Source organism: Lycium barbarum, chromosome 1, assembly GCF_019175385.1.
Source record: "Lycium barbarum isolate Lr01 chromosome 1, ASM1917538v2, whole genome shotgun sequence".
NCBI lineage: Eukaryota > Viridiplantae > Streptophyta > Magnoliopsida > Solanales > Solanaceae > Lycium > Lycium barbarum.
Window position 1 is genome coordinate 151,249,623 of NC_083337.1, and position 21,683 is coordinate 151,271,305.

At 35.1% G+C, this 21,683-nt stretch overlaps 2 protein-coding genes across 6 annotated transcripts in view; one reads left to right on the forward strand and one right to left on the reverse strand.

Annotated features, from left to right (window-relative positions):
- The window catches only part of LOC132644236 (TMV resistance protein N-like), a 31,304-nt gene extending 21,586 nt beyond the window's left edge, over positions 1-9,718 (reverse strand). For all 5 annotated transcript variants that reach the window (XM_060360833.1, XM_060360811.1, XM_060360824.1 and 2 more), the window contains exon 1: positions 9,228-9,718. In XM_060360833.1, coding sequence (XP_060216816.1) covers positions 9,228-9,679 — 452 coding nt within the window. In that variant the 5' untranslated portion in view covers positions 9,680-9,718. The remainder of the gene's footprint in view (positions 1-9,227) is intronic.
- Positions 9,719-17,769: 8,051 nt separating this feature from the next.
- On the forward strand, positions 17,770-20,049 carry LOC132616237 (disease resistance protein RPP2B-like). Its single transcript, XM_060330860.1, has 2 exons — positions 17,770-18,222; positions 19,564-20,049. Exons 1-2 carry the CDS (start codon positions 18,046-18,048, stop codon positions 19,693-19,695), a joined length of 309 nt encoding a protein of 102 aa, XP_060186843.1. The 5' UTR covers positions 17,770-18,045; the 3' UTR covers positions 19,696-20,049.
- Positions 20,050-21,683: the final 1,634 nt, after the last annotated feature.

Consider the following 21,683-nt stretch of genomic DNA (forward strand, 5'->3'; position numbering starts at 1 on the left):
TTATGATTTTATTTTGCAAGTTACAAGCATGTTTTTAAGTCAATTACAAATATATGATTATGAACTATTGTATTACCCATAAATCAAGAACATGTTTACAAACTATTTCATGAAACCATGTTTACAAGTTATTTCGTGAAATCATGATTATAAGACAAGTACAAGTTAATTCACGAAAGTCATGGGCTTCTTAGCCAACTATATTATTTTCATGTTCGGGAGTTGTATTAATACCGAGAAGGCTCAGATAGCCTGAAACTACGTATGCCAACGTAGGATAAGGATCGCTCCGCCCAGATAGGACGATTTCTTCATATTTTCCCCATTGAGGGATTTGGATCCATTTATGTCAGATTCATGTCTCGTGCCCCGGCAAGGTACGAGATAGCTTAGCTGATCGGGCAGAGATCAGACTCCACGTTTCTCCCCGTGGTGGATCATGTCGGTATTACAGATTATCTCATGCTTACAGTACTCATGTTCATGTTCAGTTCCAGTACTCAGTTTCTGTTTCAATTTCATGTTTATGTACTCATGCTCATGTTCATGTCCAGGTTTTCAGTTTCAGTTCTTATCATGTTATTTCATTCAGTTGTTTTACATACCAGTACATTCAATGTGCTATTGCCCGGGGGCCTGCATTTCACGATGCAGGTACTGATATACAGGACGACAGCTCAACTGGTAAGAGACGATTCCCTTTAGGGAATGTAAGGTGACTGCAAGGTCGCGGGTTCGATCCCAACCGCTGCAGCATATATCGAACTGGCTAAGCACCCTCTCACGTACAATACCTGAGTATGTCATGTCATGTCAAGCATGTTCATGGGGCTCCGGCCCAGGGGTTTCACAGTCGTTTGGTCGCATCCATACTGTGGGTCCTCACAACATGGGTGCACAAAAAATAAATAAGGGATCGAGGACTACTCCTCAATCGCCCAAAACTCATGTCTGCCCTTCAAAAGCCCTTATGTTTCTCCCTCTCTAAATGATTCTCATCAATGCCATATGAACAACATTCCATACCCTGCACTTTCTCCTGCGTCTTCCAGCTTTCCAGCAAAACAATAGTTCCTTCACAGATTTAGGCAACACCCAAGACATACCAAACCAGCTAAACATATCCCACCACAATCTCGTAGCCAGGCTGCAATGTAGAAGAAGATGATCTACATCTTCACCTGCCTCCTTCCATAAGTAACACCAGCTGACGCAAACAATCTTTATTTTCCTAAGATTACTCGTGGTCAAGATCACCCCTTTAGCAGCTAACCATGTGAAAAACTACACTTTCCTTGGCACCTCAGGAATCCAAATTGACTTTACAGGAAGATCCTCCTCCGTCCTCACCAAAAGCTTCTCATAAAAGGATTTGACAGAGAATACACAATTGTTCCGGTTGATTTGGTATTAATGATTAAGATTGTGATTAAGGTGGATAGCTTAATTTTAGGAATATATTGTATTAATGTGATTGATTAGGAATTGATTGTGTAATATTGTCTTTCCTTATTTAGTCTTAGAACTCATGTATAAGTACCCATTCTTATGGGTTGTATAACTATTCAGAAATACAAGAAGCCTTTTTCTTCTTGCTAAAAATCTACATGGTATCAGAGACATGGCTGTCTTTTTGAGGTGAGTTTTCTCCATCGCAACACTAGGGTTCCGTGTTTTATCAAAGAGGTCGAGTTTTTCTCTCTCTTTGTGGCTGTTCGCACAAAAATCTCCTTCCGTTAAGTTCGTTTCTAGATTGTTTTTCTCTGTTGTGATCGCTGCAATATTCTGATCCTATCCCTACCAGTTTTGATTTTTTCCGATCACCGAAATTAGGATTCCGACATGGCAGCCAACTTTCGGGCAATTTTTTTTTTCCAGATCTTGGGTCATAGGCCTATTTTAACCCTTCCCATCCAGGTTCTAAAGTTGCTTTTTTCAGATTCTAAATTCTGTTTAGGTTATTATCTGTTAAAATTATGGGTGACACAAAAATGATAGATAATATGGGTGACACTACTTCTGGAGAGACTTTGTCTCAGGATGAAGTTAACATCTTCGCCGTCTTCTGAACAAACTTGACTCTTCTAGTGCTGCTAGCCCCAATTATGTGCAGTCAGGTATTGCTTTTAATACTCAGCCTAATTATTGGATTATTGATTCTGGTGCGAATAGACACATGACAGGATCTTCTAAAGGCCTTCAAAATTACTCTCTTAGTCCCAACGGGGATTATGTCAGAATAGCCAATGGCTCCCTAACCCTTGTCTTTGGAACAGGTTCAATCATTTGTACTCCTGATATTACCCTATCATCCATTCTTCATGTGCCTGATTTTCCTATTAACCTATTATTTGTTAGCGCTATCACAAAAGAACTAAACTGTAATGTCAGATTCTTTCCTGATTATTGTGTTTTTAAAGACCTTCATACAGGAAAGAAGATTGGCAGTAGTAGATTGCATGATGGCTTATATTTGATCGATGGAACTCGAGACTCTGGTCAGGCCTTTTTTGTAGGAAATAAGGATGTCAACCGAGAAATAATACAGTGGCATAGACGGTTGGGACACCCATCTTTTTTTGCTTTAAAAAAGTTATACCCTAGTTTATTTTTTAGAACTGAGTTCGAATCTCCATCTTGTGATGCATGTGAATATGCCAAGCACACTAAAAACTCTTCCCTCTGAGTGACAATAAAATACAATTCCCTTTTCGACTATTCATTCTGATGTCTGGGGTCCTACTCAAACACTTTCTTTGTCTGACAGTCGATGGTTTGTTACTTTTATCGATTGTTGCACTAGAATGACATGGGTATGTCTGTTAAAAGTCAAAAGTGAAGTTTTCTCCCGTTTTCAGTCATTTCAAAAGATGATTTGTACTCAGTTTGAGGCTCAGATAAAGATATTTCAAATTGACAATGGCACAGAATACATAGATAAAACTTTTGGAGCTTACTTGGAGTCTTTTGGGATAATCCATCAAACTAGTTGTCCTTATACTAGTGCACAAGATGGGGTTGCTGAAAGAAAAATAGACATTTGTTAAGCTTTAAAGGGTAAAAATGACTATACTGTTCCTCCAAATATATTTGGGTTTTATTTGCTTTATTCACGCTAGGAACTCTGGGAAACTTAAACCTAGAGCTCTTAAATGTGTCTTTATTGGGTATTCTCCAACACAGAAAGGGTACAAATGTTATCACCCTCCTTCTAGGAGATTCTTTGTCAGTATGGATGTTACCTTTCGGGAATCTGAGCCCTATTTCAATATTACACCATCACCTCTTCAAGGGGAGAATTATAAGGAAGAAAAGATGGTTTTTCCTAGTTCCATTGTTGAAACTACTGCCACAAGGGAAATTCTAGGAGATTCTTTGTCAGTATGGATGTTACCTTTCGAGAATCTGAGCCCTATTTCAATATTACACCATCACCTCTTCAAGGGGAGAATTATAAGGAAGAAAAGATGGTTTTTCCTAGTTCCATTGTTGAAACTACTGCCACAAGGGAAAGTGAAATTAGAGAAAAAATTCAAGGGAAGACTGTTGGGCGTTTGGATAGGGTTGATTTGATAACTTACTCAAGGAGAAATAGAGCAGAAGAAGCCATCATGCAACCTGCCGAAGCCGAACCTTCTTCTTCTGGTGAGTTATCTATACTTCCTAATGAGTTAGATTTGCCTGTTGCTCACAGGAAAAAAGTCAGATCTTGCACTAAACACCCTTTATCTAACTTTATTTCCTATAATTCTTTGTGGCCCTCCTATAGAGCCTTTGCCTTGTCTTTCTTCTGTGTCTATTCCCCAAAATTGGAGGGAAGCTTTTGCAAATTCTAAATGGAAGCAAGCTATGATGGAAGAAATGAAGGCCTTATTAAAGAATGAGACTTGGGTACTTGTCGCATTACCACCAGACAAGAAGTTAGTTGATTGCAAATGGGTCTTCACTTTATAACATAAAGTTGATGGTTCCATTGAAAGGTTCAAAGCAAGATTGGTGGCTAAAGGATTCACACAGACTTATGGAGTGGATTATCAAGAGACGTTTGCTTCTGTTGCAAAAATGAACACTATTAGAATTCTTCTGTCTTGTGCAGCTAATCTTGACTGGGACTTACACCAGTTTGATGTAAAGAATACATTTCTTCATGGAGACTTAGAAGAAAAGGTGTACATGGAGATTCCTCCTGGTTTTGGTACTGAACAAAGTCAAGAAAAGGTATGCAGACTGAAGAAAGCCTTGTACGGATTGAAGCAATCTCCTACAGCTTGTTTTGACAGTATCTATAAAGCAATGATCTCCTTTGGTTACGAACAAAGTAATGCGGATCACACCCTCTTTATAAGACATCAGAAGGGTAAACTCACTCTTCTTATAGTTTATATTGATGACATAATAATGACAGGAGACGACAAAGAGGAGGTGACCCGATTGAAGAAGTTGTTGGCATAGGAATTTGAGATCAAGGATCTAGGAAAATTGCAATACTTCTTGGGAATTGAAGTTGCTAGATCAAAAAGAGGAATCTTTATTTCTCAAAGAAAGTATATTCTGGATCTCTTGAAAGAAAAATGTATGACAGGTTGCAAACCAGCAGAATCACCCACTGAAAGCAATCACAAACTACAAAGCGGAGTTCGAAAGTCAGTTGATAAAGAGAGATATCAGAGACTGGTTGGAAGACTCATTTATTTCTCTCACACTAGACCAGACATAGCCTATTCAGTCAGCCTGGTGAGCCAGTTTATGCATGATCCCAGAGATCCTCATATGCAAGCTGTCTTTCACATGTTGTGGTATCTGAAGTATGCTCCAGGAAAAGGTCTACTTTACTCTAGGCATGGTCACCTCCAAATAGAAGCCTTTACAGATGCAGATTGGGCTGGATCTCTAGATGACAGAAGGTGTATATCCGGTTACTGCACACTCGTAACAGGAAACTTGGTCACTTGGAGAAACAAGAAGCAAAGTGTAGTTGCTAAATCAAGTGCAGAGGCAGAATATAGAGCTATGGCCCAGGGTGTTTGTGAACTTTTGTGGTTACAAAAGACTCTAGAAGAATTGAGATTGTCTAAAAAAAAAAGAAACTTTCCTTGTATTGTGACAACAAGGCTGCAATCAGTATAGCTCGAAATCCAGTCCAGCATGACTGAACCAAGCATGTTGAAATTGATCGACACTTCATCAAAGAAAATGTCACGAGTGGTGTCTTGAGTTTGTTCCACGTGTCATCGGAAAAACAACTAGCTAATGTGTTTACCAAAGGCCTCAACAAACGGACTTTTCATACACTGGTTTGCAAGTTGGGCATGTGAGACATCTTTGCACCAACTTGAGGGGGAGTGTTGATTTGATATTAATGATTAAGACTGAGATGTTGATTTGAAATTGATGATTAAGATTGATAGCTTAATTTTAGGAATATATTGTATTAATGTAATTGATTAGGAATTGATTGTGTAATATTGTCTTTTCTTATTTAGTCTTAGAACTCATGTATAAGTAGCCATTCTTATGGGTTGTATAATTATTCAGAAATACAAGAAGCTTTTTGTTCTTGCTAAAAATCTACAGTTCCCCTATTTCCATCTCAACATCTCGGTCTATCTACTGGCTCACAAAGCTAATGGAGTAGAGCTAGCATCCTTTGAAACTCATTCACCTCCCAATTCTGGAAATCCCAAAACGTTTCTTCCCGTTGTGTCCCCCTTATTTGCTGGACTACCGACTCCCTTTGCCAGTTATGATGATGTTGTTATGGTGTGACTACTCAGATGTTGGTGTCTATATAGCACTCCGGGTTAATGTATAAGCTTGAATGTTTATGTTTTGAAGCCTATGAATTAATGGTGATTTTGAAATGAATTCACTTGACTTTTCATTCTAATATTGAAATTGTGATTCAATATAAATGTTTACTGTTTTATATCAAATGTTATTGCATTATTTATGCTTTCGTCAATACTTGTCCTACTTCTTGGAGAAAAAGTCTATGATGAATATAAGGCATGTGGAGCTTCATTTCGGTCACCATCCCATTTTTTATTTGAAGCACTGGTGTGACTCATGACGAGCAGGCGGATTGGGATAGCTCCACACTCCACAGTTGACCGTTGGTGAGGCCCATTTTGCTTTCATGGAGGATAGTTAGTTATTCTTTTGGATCACTAAGATATGTCTCGGTTGACTATTTCGTTCCATGTGTAGAGGTTTCATAGACAGTTATTCTTTTAGATTATATTTATGGTTACTCATATGGCATGCATGAATGGAACTTTATTATTTTTGAATATTTGCATTCCTATATGAACGGATGGATTTAATCTGAATGAGTGGTTTCATGCATAATTTTCGAAATTGTAATGATTATAATTCTAAATGCATGTGGTCGAGATATATGATATGTAATTGGTTCGCTTGGTGCGGGTAATGTATGAAATGCCGGTCATGTGGTTTTGCGGCATGACATGAATACAAACATATACATGGGTAAAATAAATTATTAGCTTATGAGATATGAATCATTAACTAAGGGGTCTTTTGGTTCAAAGGCAAGTTATGTAGGGAGTCGTAATGCAGGGATTCCAATCTAGAGATTAGTAGTAAAGAAATTGAATGTAGGAATTAGTTTTTGTTGGATGCCTGCTTTATTATTGAGTATACCATGTATTCTCTTTTGAGAAGGTAATAGTTGAGTATACCATGTAAATAATTGATTTTGACCCCAGTAAATCAAATACTTGTGATAGAATCTCAAACTTGAACGTATAAAATTCAAATCATGGATCTGCATCTGTCCCCACCCCATAACCAGTCAGGGGATTCATCTAAAGGGTGTTTTGGTCCAAAGCCTTCAATAGCACATATCCTTTGTATTACTGATAAAAAAGAAGACTTTAATGCCATATCCATAATTTTACTGATAAAAAATAGCATAATTGGCTGAGTGGTGTTAAGAGGTGGTAAAATAGAACGGAGATCTTGAAATATTCCCAATATAACAGTTGGATTTATTGTAGGCCCACTTAGGGGTGGCAAAATCACCCCATAAAAGCATGACCCGCCCAACCCGTTCAAGTTTGGGCTGTTAGTTCAGCCCAAACGATTTTAGCCCATAAAAAGTCGGGCTGATATGCAGCCCAAATTAAACCACGAGAAATATGGTTGACACAACTTCTCCCGGAATTCAAGATGGGAGGAGTTGAACCGATAATTTGTGATAACCAAGTTGCACTACATATCACTTCTAATGTCGTCTTTCACGAAAGAATGAAACACATTGAGATAGATTGTCACTTCATTCGAAAGAAGATTGAGTTTGGATACATCGCCACGAGTTTTGTCAACTCAAAAGACCAATTGGCAAATATTTTCTCCGAGGATCCAGAATTAACTACATATGTGGCAACCTAGGGGCATATGACTTATACGCTCCAGCGTGAGGGGGAGCGTCAAATATGGTATATAATTAGATAGATATGGCAACCTAGGGGCATATGACTTAGACGCTCCAGCGTGAGGGGGAGCGTCAAATATGGTATATAATTAGATAGATATGGCAAAATATGAGAATATATCGTATAATTAGATGTATATGGAATATTCCCAAATCCCTATAATTAGGCAATTAGGAGATTGTGTAACATTTTTATTAATTTCTTTCATTATTTACATTCTTTGTAACAGCTATATAATCCAATTAGCTTGAGGGGATAATCAAGCAACTAATTCTCAAATTCTCTTCTCTTCTCCTAATTTCTCATGGTAACAGAGCAGGTAGAGGTCCTAGCATCGAATCTCACTGCCACCCATTATCAAAAGGAATTTTCATGTGCTTGACCCATGAAAAAAGAATCAGGCTTACATGTGAGGGGCGTGTTGAGAATATAATTAAATAATGTTCTCTCTAATAGTTTAAGCTTTTAGATGAGATGATCACACAATTTAATAATAATAAAGAAAGAAAACAATTTATTTGGTACTAAAAGAAACAATTTATTTGGTACTAAAAGATGGATAAGGCATCATTACCCCTCTGAACTATACCCGAAGTTGCTAGGACACACTTTACCTTTTTTTGGGTGCTATTACCCCTCTAAACTTTTTAAAAATGAAATAATTACCCCCCCTAAACGCTAATGTCCACTCTCATATAGGAGATTGACATACACTCTCCTTGCCACACATATATTTATTGTTTTTTTTTAAAAAAAATGAAAAACATAATTTATTTTTTAAAAAAATAAAAAATGCATATTTAAAAGATCTGAAAATTTGATTTTTTTAAAAAAACAAAATTGAAAACATGGATTTTTTTAAAATATGGAAAAATGGATTTTTTTAAAATATGGAAAACTTGATTATTTTTTTAAAATGTCTTAAAAAATCTTGATTTTCGTGATTTCATTTTCTTAGGACACTTTTATTTTTCAAATAAAATATAGATTATTAAAAAAAAAACTGAAAAAGCGTTTTTCTTATCAAAATGTGAAAAGACTGAATTTTATAAAAATTTTGAAAAATAAATTATTTTTTAAAAATGTGGAAAACCTGTTTTTTAAACTAAATTTGGAAAACCAGATTTCTAAAAAAAACGGATTTTTCATATTTATCAAAAACAATTCAGTTTTTCATATTTAAAGAAAATATAGATTTTTAAGAAAAAAAATAACTTTTCCACATTTTTATGCTTGTTACTCTCCCAAAGAGAGTGGAACACACCATCCTTGCCACGTTAGTGTTCTTTCTTGCCACATCAGCGTTAGGGGGTAATTATTTCATTTTAAAAAAAAAATTAGGGGTAATAGGATTCAGGAAAAGAAAAAGTGTGTCATAACAACTTCGGATATAGTTCAAGGGGGTAATGATGCCTTATATAAAAAAACAAATGAAGAAATTAAAATTTATTCAGAATTGAACGGTTTGGGTCATGACCCGCTTATCAAAAAAGAAAAAGAAATTGTTTGGAGAACTAGCCCAAGTAATTTTTGGGTGAGTAACTGATCCATTTATTACCCATGTTAACCCGCCCAAATTCAGCCCAACACGCCCATTTGACACCCGTAGGCCCATCCAAACTTAGGTAGATGGAACGAATTCATCTACCTAGTGACATCTCTGCTATAGTTGGAACTATGGTTCCAAAAGTTGTCCGTCCAATTTTTTGACCACTACGCCACTACTCAGAGGCTATCTAACTGAACTAATTTATTTGAGCTAGTACTCACCAATGGATAAGTTGGAGTTGGGGAGGGTAACAATCTACTTTTAATCCCGCCTTGTGGGCTGCCTCCATCCACTTGAGCCGCTTCTTCCAATCAATAGTGGCTGGAAAGGTGCGTATTTGCCGCAATACATATGATGGTTCAACTTTATAGAAGAGCAAGAAGGATTCCTGTCCCTCGTTGTCAACGTACTCCATGATCGTAGCGAGTTCTTCCAAGCACCAGCTGGATTCAGCATAGTTCCTAGAGAATATAGTAATGGCAATTCTTGATTCCTTGATGGCTTCTAAGATTTCTGTTGAAGATTGTTTTCCATCGTGTTTGAATGCATGGATTCTCATGTCTTCCAAACGTTTGTAAAGATCGGTAACAAAGCTTCCCTCGAAGTCTTCCTGTCTAAAATTCAGGAATGCATCATATTTCCATCTTTTGACTGATTGAATTTGGGAAGCCATGGGGAAATGTTGGTTATCTGCGAAAATATGTGAAAGAAGAAGATGTTGCAATTTGGAAATCTCCAGGAAAGTGTAACTCTCTGACAATCATTTATCTATTGAGTGAAAGTAAACGCAGAAGACCCGATGGGTCAACTTTACCCCTATTTTTTATTTTTCGTTTGGGGCAAGTAACAATTTTAGTCCTTTTGATTTATTCTAGTTTTAGTCCCTGTAATACAATTCCTATCCTAATGCAGCAGACATCTTTGACGTATCTAGTAGAATTTTGCCAATTGATTCTCATGATTTACCATCTCTTTTATGTTAACTTGCATTTAGAAGAAAGGATGAATAAGTACATAATGATGGGTCATAACAAATTAGGGGGAAATTGGTACAGGCTGACTTTTGTAACCTCGAAATTAAGGAAGCTTTGCCCTTCTCGTTGCGCGGTAAAACATGTGTAATTATAATGGCTGCTAAGAATTAAAAAGGGGAAAGCAAAAATGGTTTACCAAAAAAAGAAAGAGAGGAGAAAAACAAAGAGAAAAGAAAAAGGGATGGAAAATATTTTTTTCTTATGAAGAGAAAATGGAGGCGGACTAAATTATAACTCCCTCCGTCCCAAAGTACGTATGAGCTTTGTTTTTTGAAAGTTAAAAGTTCATTAACTAATTTTTAGAGCAAAATTAAATTAGATTAATTTAATATATTTAAAATTTAAATTTTTGAAAACTATACGAGAATTATCATAAGTTGCAATTTTTCTCATATCAGTATGGTAAAAAAAAATTAAAACATTGATTAAAATTCATTTAGTTTGATCTCGAGAAAAAAATGACGAGTTTTTTTGGGACGAACGAATAAAAGGATAAACATGTGGCAATTTCTTGTATCAATTAATTAATCTTTAACAATTTTTTTTTTTTGGTAAAACAATTTTCTGTTAGTTAATAAGAACGGTACAAAAAGTTTAAAAACCATTTTTATCATTTAACCATTTTTCCACTAAAAAATTACTAATGACATACAACATTTAAAAATGATGTTTTTTAATTGGTATAGTTGGATCCGTTAAAAGACACAGAGACGTGCAATATACAAATTCTGAGGAAGATTGGAAGTGATTTGGACTTGTTTGGAGTCAATAATCTATTTAAAATCGAGTTGAAAATTTTCTAACAAAGATATAAAGGAGATACACAAGGAATAAACGGGAATACATAGTTATATATGCAGAAAATTCATCTTCTTCTTTAGAATCATAGCTCATATTTCAACTCAAACAACCTCAAATTCTCCACCAAATAAAATATTGAGATTCAAGCTCCTTAATTAAAAGTTTGCAACAAATGTATGAAAAATGAAGGAGCGGAAGAGAAAAAAGCAATTCCAAGAGCTTGTCAATCTCCTATTTACCAATAGATGAAGTTCTCTTTTATCATTTTGTGTTAGAGTAGTGCTGGTTGCACGTGTATTTTAAGTTAATAATTTTAAATATTGTATAAAAAAGTATGTATTAGTAGTACAATAGTGTGTTTTGCTGTAGATGTTTGAAGCTTCAATTCATCACACTTCCATATTTTTCAACCTAGGAACTCACTATCTATAACTGTAGGTCTATCTTCATTCTACCGCATTTCCCTATTTCCAACCTAGAAAAATCCGACTGACGTACTACCAACCGAAAGGATAAGAAATGATTTCGAAAATTTAAGAATCGCTAATTGGTTTCGAGAAAATATGATTTAATATACTTGAAATCAATCTTCATTCTCCATTATATTCAATGATGCAAATTAGTATCATTGAAGAAATTAAGTAATTGATATTAATGATTTACGATAAGGGATATGAAAGGTTAGCAATATCGATGATTTTGTGATGAGATAAATAATCACATTTTTTCAACTTAGTCATTTGTTTTGTGAGCAAGTAGAGATAATTATACTTTCTCAATTCTCTCTCTCTTTTTTTTTTTTGGTAAATAGATGAAATCCAATGTAGTAATATAGTACAATCACCCCCTACAACCTAAAACAGTCAATTTATCTCTAACAAAAGAGAAAATTATTTGATTTACTATTATAATTATAAGCCTGCAACATACGAAAAGAGTGACAATATATACACATGTTCTTTTTCTTTCCAAGCTCTACAAAAGTTAATTTCTTTCCGTATTATGCTGCCATCACCTACCAGAAAGTCAAAATCATTTAAGAACAAACATAACAAAGGAAATAAAAGAGATTTTACCACAACATGCATAAAAAAATACCTCAAAAGATACTTACCTTCATTTTATAATTTTTCACTGTCTTGTATGATTTACCTTCCGACTCAACCTACACGTATTTTTGTTCACATTTTAAAATGCAAAAAAACTGTATTTTTAAAGACAAACTCGATTAATCATTACGTCAAAAGCCTCACCATAGGATTAGTTAGAGAAGAGTCAAAGATGAAAATACAAAAGATAAATTGTGTAATAGAGAAAAAATACCAACAACGTAAAAAGGCACAAAAAAAAAAGGAGAGAAAACCTTACATGCAGAGAGTTTAGAATGAGGAGAGAAAAGGTAACTTTAGTATGCAATGATGTATTATGCTTTAGTATTTATAGGAAGCAATAATTTGTAACTTATGAGTAAATTAATAGAAAGAGAAAAAGTATTATAATAAATTAGTATCAAGTGCATTGATTGTCATAAACGTTTTTTTAAAATTCGGATGAATGGATTTTTTTTTTTATAGAAAGAATGGACAATTCAAGAAAATATGAGGATGGTAATATATTAAAAAAAAATAAAAAAAAATAATAAAAAAAAGAGGATTAAGATAACATACAAGGACATTCATTTATTTTTCATTTGATGTCCAATTTCTGTATTGATTATGGCCTATGGCCTTTGAGTTCTTTGACAGCAACGTAATTATTTAAACATGTGCCAGATTAAATGCTTTCATTGAATTTGGTTAAAATTTTAAAGTTGATCTGCAATTTCTATGATAATTAATAAGAATTAAATATAATTTAATGGTATTTTTTTAAGAAGTGTTTTTACAATTTTCTTCGTGAGTAATGAAGGAATAGTTCATGACTAAAGGTTAAAAGCATCCCTCAATTTCAGTGGACATTTTGATAATTCAACTTTTCAACTTAGGATTTTTTCACATTGAGAACTTAGAATAGTATGATGATATGATATGATAAAACCCCCATGAAATTATTTGAAGTTGACACAATTTATCCAATTAATCCTACATGTTCTTAGAAATTTTAATTCATAATTAATGAAGAAATGACCATTCATATACAATCATATGAATTTGGTCAATATTAAATTACTTTTTGCAACTCCTTAGCTTCTCCATATTCTTTGAACATAACAAATTGCTGGAATTACTACTAATAAACGTGTAATCAATCTTCATGTAACTAAAATATTACTATCTAATATTTAATTAGATGTTTTATTATTTTATTATAGGGGCAAAATCGTAATTTAACTTTAAAGGTAAAAGCTTTCCACTTTTAGTATAATATATGATAATATATGATGCAACATCATGTTTACTTTTTGCTAGAGGACGTTGGAAATGGAACTCACAATGCAATTTGAATTATAACTTTAATTTTTACCTATTGGGGTGTCCTTAGAATCACAAGCAATTCAAATTAGAAAGCAAAGTAGCTTGACGCTGTTGAATCTGAATATCAAAACAACTTAATGGCATAACCTTTAGGAATAATGATATTGACATGTACATACAATCCCTGTAGTTTTCGGACGGCTGAAACTGGATGGTCTAGACTATTAAAAATCTGATAGACCGTTAGCTCAGTGTGTTCTGGTTCATTCCTGTGATGAATAAAAAGAGTTAAACATTTTAGACATTACAAGAAAACCGAAACTTGAGGCAAGAGAGATTTACAAGTATCTGATGAGAGTCTGTATTGCAAAACAAAAGGGTTGTTGTGAAGGGACCAAACACCAAAAATAGACTCGGTAGGACTCTCTGCTTTCATGTATTCAAGTTGTTGGGGAAAATTATTACTCCATTTTTACTTGTCATGTATACTAAAAATAGTTATCCATTTTAACTTGTCCAGTTAAGAAAATCAAGAGATAATTTACTATTTCATACCTATTTTACCCTTATTATTAATTATTGGGTTGGCAAGTTCATGAAATTCTTACTGGCTACACAACTTTTAAAGTATGTTTTATCAATTTCAATCATTAGGTTACTTAACAATAATTAGAGGCGATATAGTAAAACTGTCATTCTTTTTTTTTTTTTTTTTTTTGCTCCTTAATAGGCTTGTCAAGTCAATACATGACAAGTAAAAATGAGCGGACGTAGTATTTCTCACAATGTTTATTACTTAGTGATGTCTTGCTCTAGTCATATTTTGCAATTGGCATAATTCAGCTATGCGTATAAGCATATCCACACAGATTCAATACTAACTTTATATTCCCTAAGTGACATCCTCATTCTTGATTTTTTTTAAAAGAGACATCTTCATTGAAGTAAATGAAGAACACGATTTGCACCTACTATTGAATTCTTTTGATCACATTGACCATGTGCCAACGCCGAATTATCGAATAAATCAATCTATTTCAGAAATGAATAAAAAAGTTGCAGAGCAAGTCCATCGAAGAACGAATAATTTAGCTTTCTACTTACTCATTAGCTGTATTAAGCACATCCCATCCTGATATACTTGCTGATTGAGTGAGACCCTCCCTCCACATCTTTACCTTTTGCAAATCAGCAGTGCCCTTTAGATTTGCCAGGTGTTGCTTCTTTGGTCCCTCACATCTGAAGGGTCAACATGACAAAAGATTATTATAAGAAAAATAGAAGAACTGTATGCAGTTGTTAAACCCGTCAACCGGTTGGTAAAACCGGAACCGGAATCGGTTAATCGTTTATTATATACCGGTCCGGTTTTAATTTTTTTGGAACCAGAACCAGTTAAATCCGTAAAATCGGAACCGGTAAAACCAGTGGATTTTTTTTTTTTAAATAGAGCCGTTGGGGCAGCCCAATGGACAGTTGGGCAACGGTCCATTTGCAAAAATGGCCGTTGCCAAACGGTCCCAAACCCATTTTTTGCCCCCCAACCCCCCAAACTTTTTTTTAACACTTTAACTCATCCCTCACCCCTATATAAACCCCTCTCCATTTCCATTTTAATCCACACCAATTCACTCTTCTCTTTCTCTCAAATCTCAATCTCTCAATTATAGTTACTTTGCAACAATTATCCACTTTAAATTTCTCTCAAATAAATATTATAAAGTCTTATTATAGTTTCAATTATTAATTTTGCAATTATAATATTGTTGGTGGAGTTGGTGATTTTGCAACAATTCGAAGTAGCTTTGGTAGATTTGCAATTCTAGCCGCCTTCACTTTGTTGGAAATTAGTCCGGCAATTTGGTACATTCGTTCCAACTCTATCTTTATTTTTCGCAATTTAATTTACGCAATTTAATTTGTTGCAATTTATTTTCTTGTGATTTATTTGAGTGTGATTTAAATTAATTCTATTTAATAATGGCGAAGAGATTTAAACGTGGTGTCGATAGTAGTGGTATTGTTAGGCGTGGGCTTAATGAGGAAACATTTGTGGAAGAAACACCTAATTTAGGTATTGATGTTGGTGGAAATAATCCACTTTTAGGTCATGAGGCAATGCAACAATATTATATCGACACTTTTAATGAAATTGATGATGATGATGAAACACAAGCCCTCGAAAATCCCATAGGAGATACATGTCCTGCACAATCACATACACAAGACAAACCGCGTAGAACTCGTAAGCCAACCGCTAAAATTTAAAAATTTATGACTAAGGATAGGGAAAGCCAAACAGCTAAATGTACCCTATGTGGGCAAGTATTTACTTTTAAGTAAAAAACTAGTAAGGATGGTGGAACGGGTACACTAAATGCTCATATGAAAAAGAAACATATGGATGTTTGGGGAGATAAAATGGGTTCAAATGTGGGGGGTATTCAAATGACGATAGACCCACGAACCGGTAAAATTTTTAAGTATGATAAGAAAAAAGAGCGTGTAGAAATAGCTAAAATGGTAGCTTATGATTGTTTACCATTTTCCTTTCCTTCAGGTTTGGGGTTTGTTACTTACATTCAACATTGTTATAATCCGTTATTTGAGGGTATTCCTAGAAGTACTTGTAGAGCGGATGTTATAGATTTGTATAAAAAATATAGATTTTATTTGCGCCATGTATTTAATTCTTTAAATTGTAATGTTTCTCTTACCGCTGATTTGGGTCTTAGTCTTAACAAGTTAATTTTTTTTGCTATTACATGTCATTGGGTTGATGACAATTGGGTTACGCAAAAAGGAGTTATATCTTTTTTATATGATGAAGGAAAAGGTCGTCACGATGGAAATTTTTTAGCGGATTCAATGTCTACTATTATGAGATGTTTTAACATTTATAGAAAAACACTTTGTATTGCTTTAGATAATGCTTCTAATAATACAAAGGCGATTGGTCTTTTAAAAAGAGAATTAAACCCTCAACTAAAAAATATTTTTCATGTAAGATGTAGTTGTCACATTTTAAATTTAATTGTTAAAGATGGTCTTGTGCGTTTTGACGATTCTATTCAAAAAGTTAGAGAGGCGGTTGCGTTTCTTTTTTGTAATGCTAATAGGGGAAGACTTAGAGATTTTAAGAATTGTTGTGTGGAAAATAACCTAGACCTAGAAAAAGTCAAGTAGAAATTGATATTAGGTGAAACTACACTTACATTATGCTACAACAATCATTTGAGTATAGGATTCTCATACAACAAGTTCACAACAAATATAATATTAATAGTGATGATTGGTTAAATTTTACGGATTGGGAAGATGTTAAGGAATGTGTTGAACTCTTAGAAATTTTTTATACTGCAACTCTGTTTTTTCTAAACAATTCTATCCCACGGTAACCAGAATTTTAGCCTACTTAGCAGAAATAGCTAAAGTTTTACAAGAGTATAAATATAAACCCGATTATCAAGCGGCTATTTTTGATATGACAACAAAATTTAAGAAGTATTTTTTTCCATCCCAACTTTATTTATATTGGGTTCTCTTTTAAATCCTTGTTTAAAAGTGACTTATACTAAAACATTAGTTGATCAAATTTATACATTTTTAGAAATTAAAGAGGGAGTTCAACCATCTTTAGCTGAAGCCGAACTCGCTATTGATGACGAGTTTAGAAAAGTTTTTACTCATTATTCTAATTTGGAAGAACGTGCTACACTCGTTGCTCCACGCCCTACTACTTCTCAAAGTAGCAAAAAGGGCTTGTCGGGTTTAAAAGTTTTACATTCACATCCAATTCCTTCTTGTAGTGTAAACTTTGATGAATATCACATTTATTTGATGCAGCCAAATGTGAATATCAAGGAACTAGATGAGTTGGACATCTTAGCATGGTGGAAGAAATACAAGGCAAGTCATCTGATACTCTCAAGAATGGCTTGAGATATTCTTACGGTTCAAGTATCAACCGTGGCTTCAGAGTGCATTTAGCCAAGGAAGACAATAAATTGAAGATCATAGATACTCATTATCCGGCTTTAGCTTACAAGTACTAGTGTGCATTCACGATTGGATTAGATCGGAGCGACGCAACCAAAACTTAGAAGCGGAGGAAGGCGAAGAGGAAGAGATTAAAGATTTGATAGCAAGTGGACCGGACCAAATGGAAGAATATTCTGTCCCTGAATTGGCTAAATGTGAGGCTCTTGAACTTTTTAGTTGGCACGCCTTTCAGAAAAGGACTCCGGATAAAGAGTTTTTAAAACTCTCTAATAGCCTGTTTGGATGGGCTTATGCCTATAAAAAAAATAAGTTGGGGTAGTCTAACTTATTTTTTTTGGCTTATAAGCTGTTTTCAGCTTATAAGCTGCTTTAGATAAGTTAAGTCAAATGGGCCCAATTATTTTTTTGAGCTTATTTTAAGCACAAAATGATTTTAAGCTGGCCAGCCAAACACTAAAAAAAGCTGAAAACAACTTATAAGCAACTTATAAGCCAATCCAAACGGGCTCTCTAAGTCTGTAGTAGATTATACTAAAGGCTTACCCTTAGCTCTTACGATCTTGGGTTCTTTTCTCTACAAACGAGGCATAACTGAGTGGAGAAGCGCATTGGATAGACTCAAAGATACTGGATACGAAGAAGTCATTACGCAGCTCAGCTTAAGTGTAGATGGATTGGCCTATGAAGACAAGAATATATTTCTTGATATTGCATGCTTCTTCAGGGGGAAACGGAGAGATGACGTGATAACAATACTAAATAGTTTTGGTTTCAAATCAGAGATTGGAATGGATGTCCTTACTAAAAAGTCACTTGTTTATATCTCGGAAGGAAGGGTTGAGATGCATGATTTGATAGAACAAATGGGTCAGCAAGTGGCACGTGATGTTGATCAGGACAGACCATGGAATCATAGTCGAATATGGCATGAAAAAGATATAGAAACTGTTTTTTCCACAAATCAGGTATGTATTTCCTCTAATCATTTTGAGGATGCTTGAGATTTGTCATTTTCTTTTGCATTCTTTCGGGGATCCTAAAAACTAGGCAAGAGACATCGAAATGTACAACATTTTAGGGCTAGAACATTTTCTTCACGTAAGCTTCATGTTACGGGGTGTTTTCTTATTGAATCAATTGCAACATCTTGGCAACAAGCATGCTCTTGTAACTCTAAATGTGCATGTTCCTGCTATTTTGCACACATGGATCTCTCATTTGTTTGAGTATTAACATCTCCTGCCAATAGAATAAATACAACAACACAAAATACCCAGTGAAATCCCACATTGTGGGATTTTGCGAGGGTAAAGTGTATGCAAACCTTACCCCTACCTTGGAAGGTAGAGAGACTATTTCCGAAAGACCCTCGGCTCAAGAGAAAGCATGACAAAAAAGGTCAGACAAGGACAGGAAATTCAAAGCAGTGCCAATAAAATGAACAAAGTAAAATTAACGTGCATTTTCTGTGTTAACACAATTCAACTCCACAAACTTTTAGTGATTTTAGTCATATGGTTATTTCTCATATCGCTTTGTAGATGTCTGTTCATTTTATTAATTTGTCTCAATGGAAGTACAGTTTAGTGAGCACTTTCTTTAATATTTGTAAATAGTGATGTCAATTAACTTTTACATTCCAAGTAATTTGGCGCCGCGTCTTGTTCAGTAATATTGTTATTTGTCTGAGAACTAATTTGACTGATGTCATTTGGTACTATTTTGAGAAGAACACTTTTCTTGTTAATTAGATTATTGCAAAGTTTTATCCCTTTTAGAAGAGAAATTAATGAGGAACTAATAGTTGAAGCATAATATAGGATTTCTAGAATTTGATGTACTATATTTTAAATAGAATGGAAAAATATCCTTTGATAAGTTTCACTATAGCTTTGGTTTTTTGTGGTTGAACAATTCTTAGATGCTACTACATGGAGAACTTTTGAATGAATTTTCCTTTAAAGTTTGCATGTATGCACTTAGCATTTTCTGCTACTGGTTTCAAGTTGAGGAAGCATGAAAATTTTAGGTATTTAGGAAAGGGCTTTTTCAAATGTAGGGGCATAGAATCTTAAGTTCATTGGAGTGCATCTTTGGTTAGGAAATAACTGAGTAATATGATAATAGAAAGCAACAACAACAACAACAATTTGATTGAATTTCGAATGGAAGCCCGATCAAAATCAGTTGGTGTTTCCCTGACGCCATAATGCTTTGTCAAAGAAGAATAGGGTCTTGCTCTTTGATGTGAATTCCAGTTTACATATTTCTTTTCTTTTCTTTTCGTTCTTTTCTTTTCTTTTCAGTGGACAGAGTCGGTTAGAGGCATAATGGTTCCAATTGGCTCAGACCAATTTATATGCAAGTGGAGCAAAGCTTTCAGAAATATGCCTTGTCTTAGGTTACTCATTGTCAAAGGGGAGGAGTGTTGGGAATAAAATAAACCCGCAAAAATAATATTCACGGTATTAGTGATAAACGCGGAACACTAAGTTATGGTTAAATCAGCAAGAATAAATGCAGCAATAATGACACCAAGATTTTACGTGGAAACTCTTCTGAATAAGGGAAAAACCACGGCCAAGAGGAGCAGCTGATATCACTATAGTAAGGAATTTTACACTGTGTAGTTACGAGTATAAATACTCCAAAGACCACTACACACTCAAAAAAGAAAAACACTCCTTTGATTTTTCCCACCTCACTACAATATCACTCACACTCTATTTTTCTTCACAGACTATTTTCTTACAGTCTATGGAATACCTCACTTTGCTCTCACTCAGATGTATTGTCTGAGATTTTGGTGTGTTACAAATGAACTATAAGCTGCCTATTTATAGGAATGAATTTCCTATGATGAGATAAGCGCTTACATCACGACTATGATGAGGTAAGCGCTTACATCACGCCTATGATGAGGTAAGCGCTTACATCACGAAAATGTGAACAAAAGAATTAGTTTGTTGTCCAATTCCACAATTGCTACCAATGTGATTTTGTCAAAGGAAGAAAAATCTTCCTTCCTTAAAAATATGGGATAGGGGACTGGACCCCACAAATCTCCCCCTCCAGTCCCATTCACCTGAAGGAGGGTACACTGGCTTCTAATTTGAGTGCATGCCGACAAGTTCTTTGCACGATTCGAACTTGTCTCTCGGTACCGCCTTGGTCAGCATATCTGCAGGATTTTCATTCGTGTGAATCTTCTTGACTTGGAACAATTCGCTTTCCAATTGCTCACGAATCCAATGATATCTGACATCGATGTGTTTTGTTCTCGCATGGTACATGGAGTTCTTGCTCAAGTCTATTGCACTTTGACTGTCACAATAGACAACATACTCCATTTGCTGCAATCCGAGTTCTTGAAGGAATCTCTTGAGCCATATCATCTCTTTGCCAGCTTCAGTAGCCGCAATATACTTTGCTTCCGTTGTAGACAGTGCGACACACTTCTGCAACTTCGACTGCCATGATATAGCTCCCCTTGAAAAAGTAAACAAATATCCAGTAGTGGATTTTCTGTTATCAAGGTCACCTGCCATATCAGAATCTGTATATCCCTTCAAAATTGGATTTGATCCTCCAAAACACAAGCATTCATCTGAGCTTCCTCTTAGATACCTGAGTATCCACTTCACAGCTTCCCAATGCTCTTTCCCTGGATTTTCGAGAAATCTGCTAACAACACCGACTGCATGAGCAATATCTGGTCGAGTGCATACCATTGCATACATTAAACTTCCGACGGTAGAGGAATAAGGAATCTTGGCCATTCTCTCTTTTTCCTCTGTTGTTGTAGGACACATCTTTTTGCTCAATTTCAGATGACCAGGAAGAGGTGTGCTAACCCACTTAGCACTCTTCATATTGAAGCGCTCTAGTACACGTTCTATGTATTTTTTCTGCGACAAATAAAGCTTATTTTCATCTCTCGAACGAGTAATTCTCATGCCCAAAATCTGCTTAGCATGACCCAAGTCTTTCATTGCAAAAGACTTACTCAATTGTTTCTTCAACTCATCAATCCTGGAAGCATTTTTGCCTACAATCAACATATCATCCACATATAGCAGAAGGATGATAAAGTCATCATCAGAAAATCTTTGTACAAACACACAGTGATTTGAAGAAGTCTTCTTGTAGCCTTGCTCCCCCATAACAGACTCAAACTTCTTGTACCACTGTCTGGGAGCTTGCTTCAATCCATATAGACTCTTCTTGAGTTTGCATACAAGATTTTCTTTACCTTTTGCCTTGAAGCCCTCAGGTTGTTCCATATAAATCTCCTCTTCTAAGTCACCGTGAAGAAAATCAGTCTTCACATCCATCTGCTCAATCTCCAAATCAAGACTAGCAGTCAAACCAAGAACTGTTCGAATGGAGGACATTTTCACGACAGGAGAAAAGATTTCGTCAAATT